Raw genomic sequence first — 16970 nt, forward strand, 5'->3', positions numbered from 1 at the left:
TATATTTACCAGCTGGTCACACTGCAGTTCATTACAAATGTTATGGTATTGGTTGGGCCACCACCATTAATCGGTCGCCTATCGGTTCTCATGCGTTGAAAAATAAAGTAAACGAGTGCTACATAAAGTGATTTAAACAATGCCTAATTCGTGCAACCAAAATGTTGTGTATTAGGCGTGCATAAAGTGCAAACAAATGTCGTGCGTGCTTAGTGATTTCAATTGCTCTTTTTGCAAGTTTGTGGTGTACAATAAGTTTTAAAGAGAGAGCTACACATATTTTTTTCAACACAGCAGACGCATGAAAAATGGCGGCGTCTTCAGCCTCGGCTGAATGTAAAGAAGAATGTAAAGATAAAGATGACGATGCATTAACTACAACGCTGCACACATGTGCTAATGATCCCGATTTTGCAGTAATATGTGCGTTTATGCAAAAATTCGCTAAAGATTTGGGCTTGGCATTGCCAAATTTTAAGCAATTGCAGGAGTGGTTGACAAACAACGACGAAGGTACGTGCGTGTGTGTGAGTAGCTTGTGTATGTGTATATGTGCGTGCATACAAATCTATGCAACTGTGTCCAAGAGAGAGCGAGAGAGCAAGCGAGACGAAAAGAGCGTTCGCTTGTTTGTTTGTATTATTGTTTGGTATGGAGTAAAGCGGAGACCGTAAAAAAATGTTGAAAGAAAAACAAAACACAACACAACATTTCGATAACATACAATTCATTTTTTTTTACAGTGCCCGAACTTAGAGACCTGCACATTAAACTGTTGCGCAAGACACGCAAAACAGTTCATGAGAAAAGCTGGGAATCAGCGGTAAGCAAATTCTGTTTCGGATATTCTCTGCAGGATGCCTGGGAAATTGAACGCTTTGGTTATCGCAACTCTAGCTTAAAAGTCAAGCTTCGCGTTCTACGGGTGAGTAAAATAAATAAATATTAGAGCAATATAACTTATTAACTTTTTTGGCCATCGTTTAGGAGTTGCTCGAGAGCCAGTTTGAACGTAATGCGAAATTTCGCGCTCATATTCTCACCGTCAATGCGGCTTCATTACGTGCGCAGCCAATTGGTCGCGATCGTTTGGGACATTCCTATTGGTTGACTCAGGATGGTGATTGCAATTTGCGTATTTATCAGGAGCACTTGGATGAGGAGATCTGGCAAGTGGTGGCCACAAATCGCGATGAATTCGTCAATCTAATTGCCCGCCTGCGTGGTAATGAAGTTGTGCTGCCCTCCAAGGACATTGGCGAGGCAGATGAGGATACTACAAGTAGCAGTAGCGCCAGCAGTAATGCGGCCCAGCCACCGCCAAATGAGGAGCAGAAGGTGCAGCAGCAGCAGGTTGAAGATGACAATTCGCATGAAGCTAAGGTGCCCAACCTAAAGATCAAGCTACGAACGCCTGAACAGCAACAAGAGGAGCCCGAAGTCAAGCAAAAGAAGGTTAAGGTGAGTATATTGCATTTTAGTATTATGCATTTGCTTTAGTAAATCTGTTTTGCAGCCACTTCTCATTACACAAGCCAAACTCGGAGGATCGCCTGCACCTGCCAAAAAACGACCGCTGGAGGATGTGGACAATAGTCCCACAGCGGAGGAGGAGGAGCAAAAGAAACAGCGTCCCACATTGCTGGACACGAAGCGCATCAAGAAACCCAGTCGGTATGAGAGCACCAAGTCAGAGGATGATAATGAGGCGGAGTCGGAAGATTCAGAGTTAGATGAAGGCGAGGAGGAGGAGGAATCACTTGACGGCGAGGAGGAGTCACTTGACAGTGCGGCGGCTGACGAAGATGAGAACGAGCAAAACGAAGAGGATGACGACGATGATGACGAAGTGGGCGAAGCTATTGAAGAACCTACGCTCATTGTACGTGGTCAGGGTGCGGGTCGAGACAACAAAGCAGCTCCAGAGCACGAAGAATTTGTCGTAGGATATGGAGATGAGGAAGATGGAGATGCTGCAGTAAGTGAAGCGGTCGAAGAGCCTTTACTTCTTGTATTTGGCGAAGGCAACGGCTTCGATTGCCTCGTTGGCAATGGTAAGAACGAAACGGATAGTGAGCAAGCCACATCGAAGCCAGAGCCAAAGGCAACGTTTTTTTTCGGTGAGCCAGGCTGCCTTAAGCTTAGTCCTATTAAACAGACACCAAAGCCGGAAACGAAACGCAGCATCTTCGACAGTATTGACGAATCTGGTGCGGAGCCTGAAAAAACCAATGGCGAGAGTCTAAAGCCAAATGAAGCAGCTGCAGAGGGAAAGGAGGAGCAAAAGGAGACGCCATTTGCAAATGGCAACGAAGTAGCAGAGACGACTGCCAACAACTCGACAGAATGTGTTAAAAATGAGGAAAATGCGACTGCACTTGAAGAAAAAGCTCCAGAATCAAAGGAGACTGATAAAACAGATGAACCAAGTAAAGAATACAACTGTCAAACAAAAGAAATCTCAAATGAACAAAAAGAAAAGCAGGAAAACAGCGAAGCCCCAGAGAAGGACGGCGCACCGGAAATATACAAAGTGAAGGTGATAGAAACAAGCGAAGAAAGCGCGCAAAACAGCGAAGAATCAGAACGAAATGAGAAAACAGAAGACGCAGAAACATCTAAGCCGATTGAAGCAATTTTAAGCAAAGAGGAAAAAGTCTTGGATGAAAGCAAAAATCAAGTAGTACAAGCAATAAGCAAAGAAGAGTTGGAGAAATCCGTTGAGGAATCAGGAGAAAACAGCGAAACGATGGCAACAACTGAGTTAAGCTCAAAACCCGATATTCAACCGTTGATTACTGCTGAGAAAACAGTTGAAAACGTTGTTCAAGCAGTTGATATTAAAAACATAAGTCTTCCAACTATCAAATCGATTGCAAAAGACGAAACAGTTGCGAATGACATTGAAAAAGTTAAGCAAATTGAAAGCTCTGTGGTTCACAAAGAAGAAACGGTTAAAACCGTTGAGGCAATACCTACAAACATCGTTGAACCGGTTGAAACGAGTATAGCAAAGTTAACCGATCCAGTACAAGACGACTTGCCAAGCACCTCAAAGAACACAGCCCCAACACGCAACTCGGAGACTCACAACGAAAAACAAACTGAAACCCCAAATGAATCAAAGCAATCGGATGAAGTCAAGCCCGAGACTTTAGTGTCAAGCGTTGTTTCCAAATCACACCGAACACCTGAAAGTGATACACAAAAAGCAAATCGTAAACGTCGTCTAACCGATTTCGCAACACCAAATCCACGACATTCCACCTCTGAAAGCGAAATCGATGTCTATGCCGAGCCCCTGCCGGAGGAAGAACAGGCGGCTGGCCAACAGTTAGTAGAGGACGATGACGACGACTTGGACGTAGGTGGAAAGCGGATTAAGATGCGACCAAAGATTACCAACGTGGAGGCGCGTCGCAAGGTTGAAGCACAAAAGACGCAGATCGAGGAGACGACATCTTCAAGCGGTGAGGAAGATGCACGCAGTCGTCGCAAAATTATTGCGCCCAAAAGGCATTTGGAGAAGCCTAATCCGGTGAAGACGAAGCCAACGCTGGCAGAAATAATTGAGAAAAAGCTGAAAAAGACGCCGGAGAAGACAATAGACCCATTGCCTGCGTCAACGACACCGCAACAAGCCAATGAAGCCACACCTCCGCCACCAGCTTCAGCTGCATTAGAAAAGATTGAAGCTGTGCCCTTTACACCGCCGAAGAAGTCGCCCATTACAAAGCCCCTCAAGAAAAATCTGCTCACCCAAATACGTCAGGAGGAGAGTGACGAAGAGGCGACACCCCGTAAGCGCACAAACAGCGAAACAGTTGTGGCATCGTTGCCCGCTCCTCAACCGCTTGAGGTTTCACAACAACGAAAGCGTCGCAGCAGCGAGGAAGCCAAGGAGTCCAAGGAACCAAGCGCCAGCGAGGAGCCGCCTGCAGTCAGCGAGAAATTGAAGCGCAATAATGAGCAGCAGTTTGAGGAGCAGCAGCTGGAGAAGGAAGTTGCTCCAATTGAGCAGGAAACACCTCCAGTCAAAAAGGAATCTTCACCAGTCAAGCAGGATACGCTGCCAGCCAAACAAGAGGCAACAGAACGAGTTAAGTCAGCGACGCCGCCGCCAGTTAAATTGGAGGAATCAAAGCCAGTCAAAGAGCAGACGCCACCGCCAGCTAAGGAGGAAACTCCGCCACCTGCTGAGGGTCAGGGACGACGCTCAGGTCGTCGTGGAGGTGCTGCTGTAGTTCATACAGAGTTGCCGCAACCGAAGCGTACCAGAGGTGGCCCAAAAGAAAAAGTCAGTGTAGAGAGCAAACCAGACATTAAGGAAGATCCGCTGAAAATCGAGGAGCAGTCAGAGGACGATGAGCAGGAGGAAGAAGAGGAGGAGCAATCGCTTAAAGCAGCCAAGCCTGCAGCTAAAGCCAAGGCACCAGTCAAAGAGGAAGCAAAACAGGATCCAGTCGAACAACCAAAGACTTTAGAAGCCAAGGATGAGCCGACAAAGGCAAAGCCATCGACTCCAGCAGCCACAACGCCTGGTGTTGGGCGTGGTCGGGGTCCGCGAAAGAAGCGCGAAGTGGACACCACCAATATCATTGATACCAACGACTCGGAGACACCTGTGCGACAATCACGTCGCATCGCACAACAAAAGATCAAAGAGGAGGCGGAGCGACGCAAGTTGGAGGAGGTGGCACTGCGCACAATGAAACAGCAGCTCAAGAATAAGAAGAAGGCCGAAAAGGAGTCGGATCCCACAGTGCTAGAGCCTTCAGGTGAATCGGAGTCCGCTGAATCGGCCAGCGAAGCGGAGGAGACAAAGAAAAAGATTAAAAAGAAGTGTCCTGGCAAGGATGGTGGTTGGTCATCAGATTCCGAGGAGCAAGTCGAGAGTGAGGAGGAGGAGGAAGAGCCACCACATTATGAAACAGATCCCGGTTCACCGCTCTTCAAATCCGATCACGAATTCTCACCCGAATCGGAAGTGGAGGACGACTCGCAGGTGGTGCCCATGAAACGTGCTCGCACATTGCGTAAAGAGAATGCCGACGATGCAGAGGATTTCGCTGCTGCAGCGGAAGCCGATGAATCGTGCCAGAAGTGTGGCAAATCCGATCACCCGGAGTGGATATTGCTCTGCGATACGCCAAACTGCAACAAAGGTTATCACTGCTCCTGCCTAAGTCCCGTGCTCTTCTACATACCCGAGGGCGACTGGCATTGTCCGCCGTGTCAGCAGGAGCAACTGATTGCCGCTCTGGAGCAGAAGTTGCAGCAGTTCGATGATCTCTTTGCACGCAAGCAGCAGGAGAAACGCTTAGCCGAGGAAGCCGAGGTTAGCAAACAGCATTTATTTTATATTTTCTGTTGGATAAAGTGTTTCTGCTTTTAATTTGATTACCGGTTACGAGATAATAAATTGATTATCTTTAAAAACGTTTTGTTTAATTCTGTTGCAATATATTGTTGATTATTTTCTGTTCAAAAACAAAATCGCCAACATAATATAGATTTATTAAATAACTTAAAAAACATTTTGAAAATAACTTGTAATTGTAAACATTATGTTATTCTAAAACAGTTTTCAAACAAGAAATTACTTTTTTATTGCTAGCTAAATCACAAACTAATTTATTCAATAATTTCTCTTATTAATTGTCAGTTTTTAAAAGAGAAAAACAACAATATCTATACTTATATTATGTTTGGTTATGTTAAATATGAATTTCTGTACGAAAAATATTTTTTATATCCTTTGCAGCGCGAGGCAGTTGCAGCCGCAGCAGCGCGAACCGCTAGCGAGCTGGAAGAACGATCGAATCAGCATGCCCGCAAAAAGAATGACGATGATGAAGATGATGAGGAGGATGATGATGACGATGACGATGACGATGACGATTCCAGCAAAGGTAATAAGCGCAGCAAAGCAGACAAAACCAAACGAAGACGAGGCGATGGACGTAGCAACAGGAAAGCAGCGAAACGAGGCACGAGACGTCGACGGGGCGGCAAGGATGATGAGTCGGATAGTGGCAGCAGTGGTACAAAAAGTGGCAAGCAGTCGGGCGGAGCTGGCGCACGATCTGGCAGCTCTAGCAGCAGTGGCACAAGCAGCAGCAGCTACTCGGATTCGGACGATGAACCCATCTACAAGCTGCGCAAGCGGAGACAGATCAACGTGAGCTATCGTCTGAATGAGTACGATGATCTGATCAATTCCGCGCTCAAGAAGGAAATGGATGAGGTGGCGGGAGCTGGAAATCTGGGTAGAGGCAAGGACATTAGTACAATCATTGAAGCTGACAAAGAAAAGACGCGTCGAGATGAAGGCGATCCGCCTGACGAGGAGGAGAATGATAAGTCTGAAGTGCAGAAAAAGAGCAAAGCTGCAAAATTGCCGCGAGATTCAGATGAGAAGTCCAGCAATGATGACGACGACAGCGATGACGACGATGAAGATGAACAGCCTCTTAAAGCAGCAAAGAAATCAAAGATCAAAGCGGCGCCGCCAGCCAAAAAGAAGGCACGCAAATTGACCACACTTGACGTCAGCTCTGAGGAGGATCACGGCAGTGATGAGGACTTCAAGACATCCAGTTTCTCCGACGATGACAGCTCGCAATCTGCCTCAGATGACTCTGATTCCAGTCTAGAAGTCTATCGTCGTCCCGGACGTGGTAAGAAACAGCGCAAAGCAGCGAGGCGTGCGGCACGTGAGCGACGCAAGGATCGCAAGTTTGTGGTGGAGGAGAGCGACGAGAGTGAGGAGGAGCAGCAGCAACGCTCCAAGGCCAGCAAGTCGAAAAAGAAGAAAAAGGAGGACTCCGACTACACGGAAACCGAGACCGATGACGACGAAAACGGCTCTGAGCTAAGCGAGAACATGGACAGCGCCGATCTGTGCGATGACACGACCAGTGAGAGTGAGGATGGCGCCTGGCAGCCATCAAAGCGCAAGAAGGCAGCCGCTAAAAAGGCATCGGCGGCCATTGCACGCAAATCCCCCAAGCTGAAGAAGCCGGTGACCAAGAAGCCCAAGCAACTGGAGTATTCGGACGACGACATCAGCGAGAGCGAGGAGGAAGAAGAGGAGGACGACGAAGATGAGCAGATTGGTGCCAATGGAGTGCCCATATCTGGCAAAGGATCCGGCAAACAGCCGCGCTCACAGCCATTGAAGAAGACGACTACAACGACATCGTCGGCGCAGGCGCAGTCGTCTGGCAAGGGCAAGGGCAAAGGCAAGTCGAGCTCTGGTGGCGGTACCAAGAAGAAAAAGAAGCCTGCCTCCTCTGATGATGGTGGTGCTGGCGGTGGCGGCGGCTCTGATGAGCGTACGCGAACACGTGGCCGGCGCTACGCTTACATCGAGGACTTTGACGACGACAGCTCCGATGGTGGCATTAAGCCAGGCGTACATCGTCCGGATACGCCGCCCGAAGAGCGACAGAAGTTCATCCAAAAGCAAGAGGAGATTAAGCGCATGCTGGCAGAGAAAAATGCCGAGGGCGCGAAGCTGGCGGCGACGCCACGTCTCACGCCCATTAAGGGGGCACCGGGTGCAGCTGGGGCAGGAGCGGATAAACGCACGCCCAGCAAGACAGGAGCAGGAGCTGGAGGAGATTCGTTGTCAACGGTTCCTTTGTCCGTGATACGTCAAGCCAAGGTGCTGGATATTGATTATTTGCAGCGCAAGGGCGAGGCTATCGATGATCTCGAGGATGTCGATGAATCGGAGCTGGACGAACTGCCCGACGATTTACCCGAGGACATGGAGGATGCCATTGCACGCATGGTCGAGGAAGAGGAGCAATTCACAGCGGCAGCGGCGGCTCGTGAGCTGCCCGCTCCGGATGAAGTGTTGCGCACAACGCCTGTCAAATCCAAGCCACCCAAACAGCTGCCCGCGGCGCCGGAGCAGTTGCCTAGTGCGTCGGGTCTGCAGGAACCGATGCGCAAACGTCTGCCTATGCCTACAATGCATCCGCCACTGTTGCGCCATCAGTTCCCCGGTCATGGTCCAGCCGGAGCACTGCCCGCTTCGCTGTTACCTCCGCCGCCGGGCCAACAACAACATGGTCCACCGCCAAGCATGCATCCCATGCTGCAGCGTCACCTGGCGCCGCCGCCTCCGGCAATGCAGCTACTGCAGAACGCGCTCTCCGCCCCACTTGGTCAGCCATTGAGCCGTGCCAACTATGCGGCGCCACCACCTCAACAACAGCCGCTCCCGGCTATGCAGCGCATGCCTTTGGGCATGACGATGCCAGTGGCAGCAGCACATCTCATGCAGGCAGCCGCCGCAGCTGCGGCAGTGCGACCGCCGCCACCGCAAGCCGATACAAAGCCACGTGGACGTCGAAAAAAGGTCACACCCCTGCGGGATCAACTGCAAAAGCAACAGACTGCTGCTGCCGTTACCGCAGCTACCTCCAGTGTGAGCAGCGATAAGCCAACGACGCCAGGCAAGACACCGCCAGCTCAACTCTTTAAGCCCCACGAGGATGCACCCGTTGTCGTCTCCCAGCCCTCTGTCATCACACGCATGCCAATGCCCTCGCTGTTGCCGCCCGCACATGCTCGTGGTCCTCCACAACCACCTGGCGGTGGCATGTACCCGAGCAGTGCGGAATTGGCGCGCTTCTATGGCCAACCACTGCCGCCGAGTTCAGCACTGAGACCCACCTATGGAGCACCGCCTCCACTGCGTGGAGCACCTCCCACTTCGACGGCGGGAGGAGCACCTGGTGGAAGTGCGCCCAATTCACGAGCGCCGCCCTATCTGCATGGCCCCGAGCATCACGGAGGGCCGCCACCCCCCGGCGCCTTGGCTGGCGTCTATGGCGCTGGACCGCCACCAGCTCGTCATGCCTCATCGCATCTAAATCCCTACAGGTGTGTGGCATCGTTTATATATCCATTTGCTATTGTATTTTACCTTGCAAAATTGTTCCCAATGATCTTTAGTAGTTTTATATGTAGTACAGCCTAACTTAATGTTTATTTTATTTATATACAGAGCGCCTCCCATTTATGGCAATCCCAACTATCCGCCTCGTGTTGGACCCCCAGGTGCTCCTAATATGCGACCTGGAGCCGTGGACTATGCAGCGGGAGCACGTAAGTAGTCACTTGGCAACAGCCATATCAATCCATGCTTTAACTCTTGTACTCTTCATTTAGGCGGTTATCCACCCTATGGCTATTATCCACCTCCACTGACCACACCTCCAGCGCATGCATCGGCGCCAAGCTCAGTGATTGTCAGTGCACCGCCGCCGCCAACATCATCTTCAGTTGCGCCTACAAATCATTCTGTATCCGTATTAACACGCGGCAAATCGCCAGCCCCGCCCGCGCCTGTTTCTGCTCCAGCGTCGGTTGCATCAGCAGCGCCTGTGGTCAACGTGGCGCCATCAGCAGCACCACCGCCAACAGCAACACCAGCAGCTCCTCCAGCAGTGCCGTTGCCGCCAACGGAATTGCCCAAATCATCCGTGATAACGAGTAAAAAATTAATAACGTTGGAAGCATACTCCAATACGAAGTCGCCGCTAGCTGTTGTGGGCGATTCAACAGCAGATTCGCCAGCGGCCATTGCCGAAGAGGATTCCAGTTCGGCGCATGGCAACAGCAGCAATGCGACTGCAGGGAACATTGTGGGAGGTGGCGTCGGTGAGTTCAGCGGCTTGGTGAGCTACTTTAGCTCGCAGCAGGATGATTATGACACATAACAAACGCCGCCGAGAGCCGCCAGCTTGTATATAATGTAGTTGACTATATATAGGAATGTACTGTATATGTGTAGAGTAAACCGAATCTTGTCTTTTGACGACGAGGGGTCCTGGCTATCCCCTCGCTTCAGGCCACTTATTGCAAATTACAGTCCACAACCACACACACACACAGACACACACAACCCAACACACCACAATCATGATTGCAATGGAAAAGTGCATATAGAACAGATCCCTTTATGTGGGTCTAGGCAATGATGTCAAACCTAATTTAAATGTTCTAAATGAATATATTTAATTTATTTTAAGTTTAGGCTTTTATTTTCGTGAATGTATTCTCTATGTGCTCCTAGAGTCGCTTCTACAGCAACTGCAACAATTTAAGTATTTTAGTTTAATTGTATGTTAAGTGTAAAGTTTCAATCTTCCCTCGATATGCTCGCATATCAAAACTATCGAGCGCGCGATATCAATTAGGAAGCATTGCTACAATAATGATAATAATTTATACACAATCACACACACACACACTACCATATAAAATATATATAGAAAACTAACGTAAACTAAACAAAAACTACGATAATTAATTGACAATGCATATTATAACGAGTTATTGCAACTATAAATATAACAAGATATGGAATTAATGACGTATACTAAATACAAATTGAAATTAAAAGAGAATCAAATCATCAAAACTATTTAATATTAGTTGAATAAAAAACAAAACAAATACAAATTCGAGTTTTCATTTAAAACAATCAATTCTGTAAGCTTTATAGTCATTTGCATATCATTAAGTCAATGCAACTTGAATTGACAACGTCTCTATAATCAATGGATTAATTAATAATTAAATCGCAAAAATTTTTATTTGCTGCCAGAGTGTCATCTGCACGAAATTCGACCTTTGGGTGTTTCTCATCGGCTTTCGCTGCAAATCTCTTGCATATGCATAATGTGTTCGCAAATTGATAAGCAAACATTAATGTGGCGAGCGTGTGTTAACTAAATAACTAACTGTATGCAACATTTTGATATTTGCATAAGCTACAATAACTTTTGACCAAGCAGCTTTCAACTTGGCCCGAATATATACTTGTATGTATGTGCGTGCAAATAAAATTTCCTTTTGATCTATTGAATGCACAGGTTAAGATATGCAAAATCATTTTATCTGGTCACAAATCAGTGAAACTTTGCGCCACAATCGAATTGTTATCGAATAGATGCTTTCAACATCTTATTCCTTTCCGCTGATAATAATTTTATCACTTGAACACAATATCCATAATTATCAATCCGTTATTTATTTAAGTTTAAAATTATTTTTAGTATTTTCTATTTACTTTGTCTACAAATTATTGCATTAATTCGTTTAAATTTAAGGATTATTTTTAAATTTAATTGAACTTACAAAGCTCTGAGTACCATAAAATGTAGGAATGAAACTATTATTAAACTCGAAGATCAGCTCATTAATTTTAATCGAAATTTACGACTAATGGAAGCGTAAATATACCCCAAAATTACTTGCTAAACTTTTGTTTAAAAAACTATAAAAATTAAAAAGTTGTCCTTAGCTATATTAAGTAGCTAAATATGCGACATCTTTCATCAGGAAATGTATTAAATTGAATAGATTCGTAGTAAAATTGCAAATTGATCTTTGTTGTCTTCTCTGCTGAGCAGCTGATCGTAGTGTCATTAATTTGCAGCATTGCTTTAACCAAGTTTCATTGTTATTATATTTCTTTTGATAATCCCCATTTGCGAATTGGTAAAAGCAGCCAGGGATTTACATAATTTTATGGCCATATTTATGGCACTCGATTTTTATAGTGTTTCAATATTGCCATTCCCCACATTTAAATATAATATATACATACATATATATTTACATATACACATATGACTTTTGGTATCACGCAATGTGCATTATTAACGTTGTGTTTTTTTAGTTTTGTAATTAAGAGACTTTTGTGTATTTACTAATTTAATTTTTTTATTTTTATATAAATTTATTAGCTAAAAATCTCAACAGAAACTTTGCATAATATCAACAAATAATCAACAACAAAGGGACAAAGGCCGTTTATTAATTTAACAAACGGCGTTGTCCCCGATGAGTGGATGGAGTGATGGCCACTTAGAAACGGAAACGCTTGGCTGGCACGTTGTACTCGTATCCGCTGGACTCAACAGCTGGGGCAGAGTAGCTGGGACCGGAAGGTGCCGAGAAGATGGGAGCAGCTGGTGCAGGTGCTGGAGCTGAGTAGATGGGAGCGGGAGCTGGGGCAGAGTAGACTGGAGCTGGTGCAGGAGCAGGGATGTCTTGCACAGGTGGCAGGTACTCTGGAGCTGGGGCAGGTGCGCTGTACTCAGGAGCAGGAGCGGGAGCTGAGAAGACTGGAGCGGGGGCAGGGGCAGAGTAGACTGGAGCTGGTGCGGGAGCAGGAGCAGAGTAGACTGGTGCGGGTGCGGGAGCTGGAGCCGAGTAGACGGGAGCAGGAGCTGGGGCAGAGTAGACTGGAGCAGGAGCAGGGATGTCTTGCACAGGAGGCAGGTACTCAGGAGCAGGAGCGGGGGCAGAGAAGACTGGAGCGGGGGCAGGGGCAGAGTAGACTGGAGCTGGAGCAGGAGCAGAGTAGACTGGAGCTGGAGCTGGAGCAGAGTAGACTGGAGCTGGTGCAGGAGCAGGGATGTCTTGCACAGGTGGCAGGTACTCGGGAGCTGGGGCAGGTGCGCTGTACTCAGGAGCAGGAGCGGGAGCAGAGTAAACTGGAGCTGGAGCAGGAGCAGAGTAGACTGGAGCTGGTGCGGGAGCAGGAGCAGAGTAGACTGGAGCTGGAGCTGGAGCAGAGTAGACTGGAGCTGGAGCGGGAATGTCCTGCACAGGGGGAAGGTACTCGGGCTGAGGAGCAGGAGCAGGTGCTGAGTAGATGGGAGCTGGTGCGGGAGCCGAATAGATTGGAGCGGGAGCTGGAGCAGGGGCAGAGTAGGATGGTCCAGCTGCTGAGCGAATGTCAATGTCGAACGATGGGGTTGGCTTGTCGTAGTTGTAGCCGTTGCCACCGCCTAGATTCAGATGCGAGACATCAGCCGAAACAGCGGCAATTGCGCAAACAGCCAAAACGAAGAATTTCTGCAAACAGAAACAGAAAAAAGAGCAATGAGGAGTGGTGATTAAAAAAATCCGTGGAGCTGATGATCCGTGTGAGATTAGCGAGTAGTTAATTGGCAGGCCAATGCCAAAGGTAAACAACTGTAAGGTCATCTCGTCAGTACTCGAACATATGTATTTAGTGTCTTGATGGATGTGATGATACAAGCTCGAACAGAAGTGCGAATGCCGAATTTCGAGTGTGTTTTATTGTGTCGAGTGTTGCAGTTGTGCTCGTACTTGTTTCTTCTTTGTCGATAATGTTGTTGATATTGTTGCTTACCATTGTTGTTGATATTTGTTGTGGATGAGTTTAGTAAAGATTCGTTGGATTTGGATTGACCAAGTGCCTGACGCTGAATGATGACAACAAGCAGATGCGACAGCGTTTATATAGCTCCCCAGCAAAGCGTGACGCCGCATCGACTCGCTAAGGTTTCACATATGTTAACCTGGCCGGCTGATGGCCTGCGTTTGCTGCTCTCGATGTTGCGGTTGCGCATGCAGATTGAGATCTCTTCCTCTCATCTCTCATATGTTCCTTTCTCTTTCGCTCTCGCTCGCCCGCTGCAGACACGCTCTCTCGCTCTAATGCTTATCAACAGCGCCGCCAGTTGAAGGTTTTGCAATGTCAATAGGGCGCGCAGCGTCTTCAGCAGACGCAGCGAGCAATAACATTACTATTCCGGTAGCCAGCAACACGCCAACACATTAGCATATGCACACACTAACATTCACACACATCTAGACATCTCATCTTACACCTACATAAATCAAAAAGCAATTTAAGGGCCTAGAGAGTAAGGGCAAATGTCAAAGTTTGTTAGCCCACACTGTTCATGCATATTCATCTATGGCTAAAACGTTTATTGGCCTAGCAATTTGTTGTCTTAGCCACACAATGCTAATGGCCAAAACGCTGCTTGACCAACTCAAGGATAACCGATGTTTTATGTGTGCGTCTGCCATGTCAAATTCAGATTCAGACCCGGTCGGGCCGTGCCATCATTAATTTAATTTTCTGGCTGTTATGTAGACATCATGTTGGTCTTTATTTTAATTGTTATTTGACTTATTTACAAGTTTCATTTTTCTTTATATTTTTTTTATATTTTTGGGATTTTTTTTTGCGACTTTTACCCAATCGTTGCATTAGTTGGCATTAATTTTTGTCTTTCTTTCCGTTTTTTTTCTCTCGTCTTATTTATTGGTTCGAACACCTTTTTCTTTTCTTTTTGGTTCAGTCTGGTTTTTGGGGAGCATTATACTACATACTTGTCGTCGTAGTATTGTGGCTGTGGAGGCGACCTTCAGACGGCCGACAAAACCTGATTAATTTGCTTGTATTTAAGGCGATGCCAATCAATGCATATTGGTTAATGTTTAATACATGCAATTTGGATGGCATGTTTCACTTAAAAACCTTAAGACATAAGTCTTAAACCAAATTCAATTCGAACATACAACAAAATACGCATTTGCTTAGCCTAGTTTAGTGCCCCTTGTCTTAATGCCTTGCTGACCTGGCCACGCATGGGGCGGCTCTATTGTAAATCCGTTTTAATTATGTCCGTCAATACGTCACATTCAAAGACACTGCCAGAGGGGCATTCACCAAAAAATATTCGCAAAACGCTCGTCTGGCTCGGCTACTCTGTAATTAACCAATTATACATAAGTCATAAGGGAAATACTATACTACTGCTATAAATAAATGCATACATAACATAAGTCGAAAAACTCTGGCAACTTTGAGGTAGGTTTCGTCTCTGTCGTGTTAACGGTCTACAGTTAATAAATATAACTGGTTTCATATGATTGACTGTCTCGAATCTGTCCATTCACTACGCTCAGAATTATCTAATAAATATATCTAAAAACAGACGCTACAAAATTCCCATAGTTAAACAATAAGCTTGCCCAATAAATATTTGGAGCACGAGATGCGGCAAACATTAAAGCGAATTAATTGATTTTACCGCTGCTAATTAGTGTAGATTACAAAGCTAAACAGCTATTATGTTTCTTTGAGTCAATGTAAAAAGCTTCATCATCGTTTAATCACTAACCATACAATACATTGTACATTGTATTGTATGGTTAGTGGTTTAATCTTGCATAAAGAGCTAACAATAAAAGCTCTCTGATTTTCAAACAGCGAAAGCTGCGCGCTCAGTTCTTCATCTTTAAAATATTAAACAGTCTGGCAACTCTTTCTTGGACTTTTTTTCTCTAGTCCGGCAGCACTTTTGTAAGCGGGGCTTTCTTTAATTTAATTGTTTCGAAGTAGCTTATAGTGGGTTTTAATGATTTATTTAAGCTAATGTACGTTTCGAGCGTATTGTGAACACGACAACTGACTTTTTAGTTTTAATAAATGTGTAGTTAAATTTAGTTTAAATGTTTCTATTAGTTTTTAAAATATTTTGAAATTTTTAATTATTATTTAATTATGTTTTTAATTGTTAAATAGTTGTACATGAATTTATTCAATTTTAATTTTTAATACTTTTTAGAAGAGATACACTCTGAGAAAATCATATACATTTCTTTTTACTAGCTGTACAAATCCAATTACTATAGTACTATCATGTTCTCCAGAATTGTGGGCCTTTACTACTATTCTTGACCGCCAGCAAATAAGACAAGGGGCAGAGCTGGAAATCTGCTCTAATTACCTAAATAAAAAGAGATGTAAATCAATGAAATTACTATGGGAATTAATTTACCCAATTGTTCAATTGATACCAATTTTAGTACATTTAAATATTTTAAATGCATATTTGACAAAACATGTACCAATTTACAATTCGAATCCAGGGAAAAGAATGAATTAATTGGAATTTTCAATCATCGTCATAACTACTGTCGTCTCCAGGAGCGAAAATTTCAGATACTTCCAGAAATTGTGCTAAACGCTTGCCGAGGTATATCCCAAGAGATATCCCAGGTATTATAGTTATAGCTAGGCCCATTATAGTGTGTTTGTCTGTAAATGGTTGAGGACCCAATCCCTCATGCATTTCTCCTCTTTTTGAACCGTTATACCACCGTCTTATGGACCAAGTCTGAGCACAATAACCAGTTAGGATTCTTCTCATTTATAACATTAGTCAATAGTTTCATCTTTTTGTTGATTTTCAACCATGATTTTGTATTGTTTATAATTTAATCGAAAAAAGTTACTGACGTAAATAGCAAAACTTTCTCCATACCCAAATGTTGTTTAAGCAACACGCACTCAATTCAAGAACTCATTGCGCATGTCTCTCTGCCTAACGGTTCCGAGCGTCGAACCAGCTTTACATACATATATGGCACTTCCGTTCTGTACTCAAATATTTGCTGGCTGTCGACTGGCGAGACTTCAATGGGCCAATTGTTCAAGTGCTTGACTGCTTCTTCCCCTATGCTTGATTCTAATGCATTTTGTCTGCATTTCTGGTACTTGTACTCCGTATCCATAATATCTACTTGACCTGCACTTGCCACAATTTGTGCCGACTGCTTCTGTGCCTGTTTAACGGTCCGTCACTTGCAACCCAACTTCAATATGTGTTCACTAATTACCATCAATTAAAGTCTCTCTAAATTGTCATATCTTAGATTTTTTGATTAGTTGAAATCATATGCATAATCAACAATTTTATTTGTTTATGTGCTATGATAAAATTATCATAATAAATAAAAATATCGTAGCATTCCATAATATTTTAGTTATTGAGTATAAAATGCCATCGGTAATCTCAACATATTAAAATTTAAAAGTTATGTAATAAGTGATATAAAAACTTTTTTGTTGAGGAATCTTTTAAATAATCAAATCTTTATATATTGTCATATGAAATTTCTTATTAAATCACTATTTAGTTATAAGATGCAAATATGTATATTATTTAAATAAATTACCAAGTGCTTTATCACCTTGTAACTTCATATTTAAAACTCTCCACTAATTCAATTTGCGTGTCTTCAAATAGTGTGTTCTAAATTTCAGTTTCAATATCATTACATAAATAATTGTAGATCATAAAAAATGTGTTTTTTTTTTTGAAATGGCTGCC

General features: G+C 44.8%; 3 protein-coding genes across 4 annotated transcripts; 1 reads left to right on the forward strand and 2 right to left on the reverse strand.

The window, feature by feature from the left end:
* The first annotated feature begins 60 nt into the window (after positions 1-60).
* On the forward strand, positions 61-10476 carry LOC133850495 (uncharacterized). Its single transcript, XM_062286616.1, has 7 exons — positions 61-513; positions 744-925; positions 988-1461; positions 1517-5338; positions 5765-8898; positions 9023-9123; positions 9187-10476. Exons 1-7 carry the CDS (start codon positions 309-311, stop codon positions 9735-9737), a joined length of 8469 nt encoding a protein of 2822 aa, XP_062142600.1. The 5' UTR covers positions 61-308; the 3' UTR covers positions 9738-10476.
* A 1262-nt stretch (positions 10477-11738) lies between these two features.
* Positions 11739-13287, reverse strand: LOC133850498 (skin secretory protein xP2). Of its 2 annotated transcripts, XM_062286621.1 has the most exons (3): positions 13190-13287; positions 12255-12888; positions 11739-12221 (listed from the first exon to the last, which is right to left on the reverse strand). In XM_062286621.1, the coding sequence occupies exons 1-3, from the start codon at positions 13190-13192 to the stop codon at positions 11893-11895; spliced, it is 966 nt and encodes a 321-aa protein (XP_062142605.1). In that variant the 5' UTR covers positions 13193-13287; the 3' UTR covers positions 11739-11892. The 2 variants fall into 2 exon arrangements, with proteins under 2 accessions (XP_062142605.1, XP_062142604.1); XM_062286620.1 differs by having other exon boundaries at positions 11739-12888.
* Positions 13288-15362: 2075 nt separating this feature from the next.
* Positions 15363-16123, reverse strand: LOC133841773 (essential MCU regulator, mitochondrial). Its single transcript, XM_062274498.1, has 2 exons — positions 15636-16123; positions 15363-15584 (listed from the first exon to the last, which is right to left on the reverse strand). The coding sequence occupies exon 1, from the start codon at positions 16005-16007 to the stop codon at positions 15753-15755; it is 255 nt and encodes an 84-aa protein (XP_062130482.1). The 5' UTR covers positions 16008-16123; the 3' UTR covers positions 15363-15584; positions 15636-15752.
* Between the last annotated feature and the right edge of the window lie 847 nt (positions 16124-16970).

Source organism: Drosophila sulfurigaster, chromosome 2L, assembly GCF_023558435.1.
Source record: "Drosophila sulfurigaster albostrigata strain 15112-1811.04 chromosome 2L, ASM2355843v2, whole genome shotgun sequence".
In the NCBI taxonomy this organism is placed as follows: Eukaryota; Metazoa; Arthropoda; class Insecta; order Diptera; family Drosophilidae; genus Drosophila; species Drosophila sulfurigaster.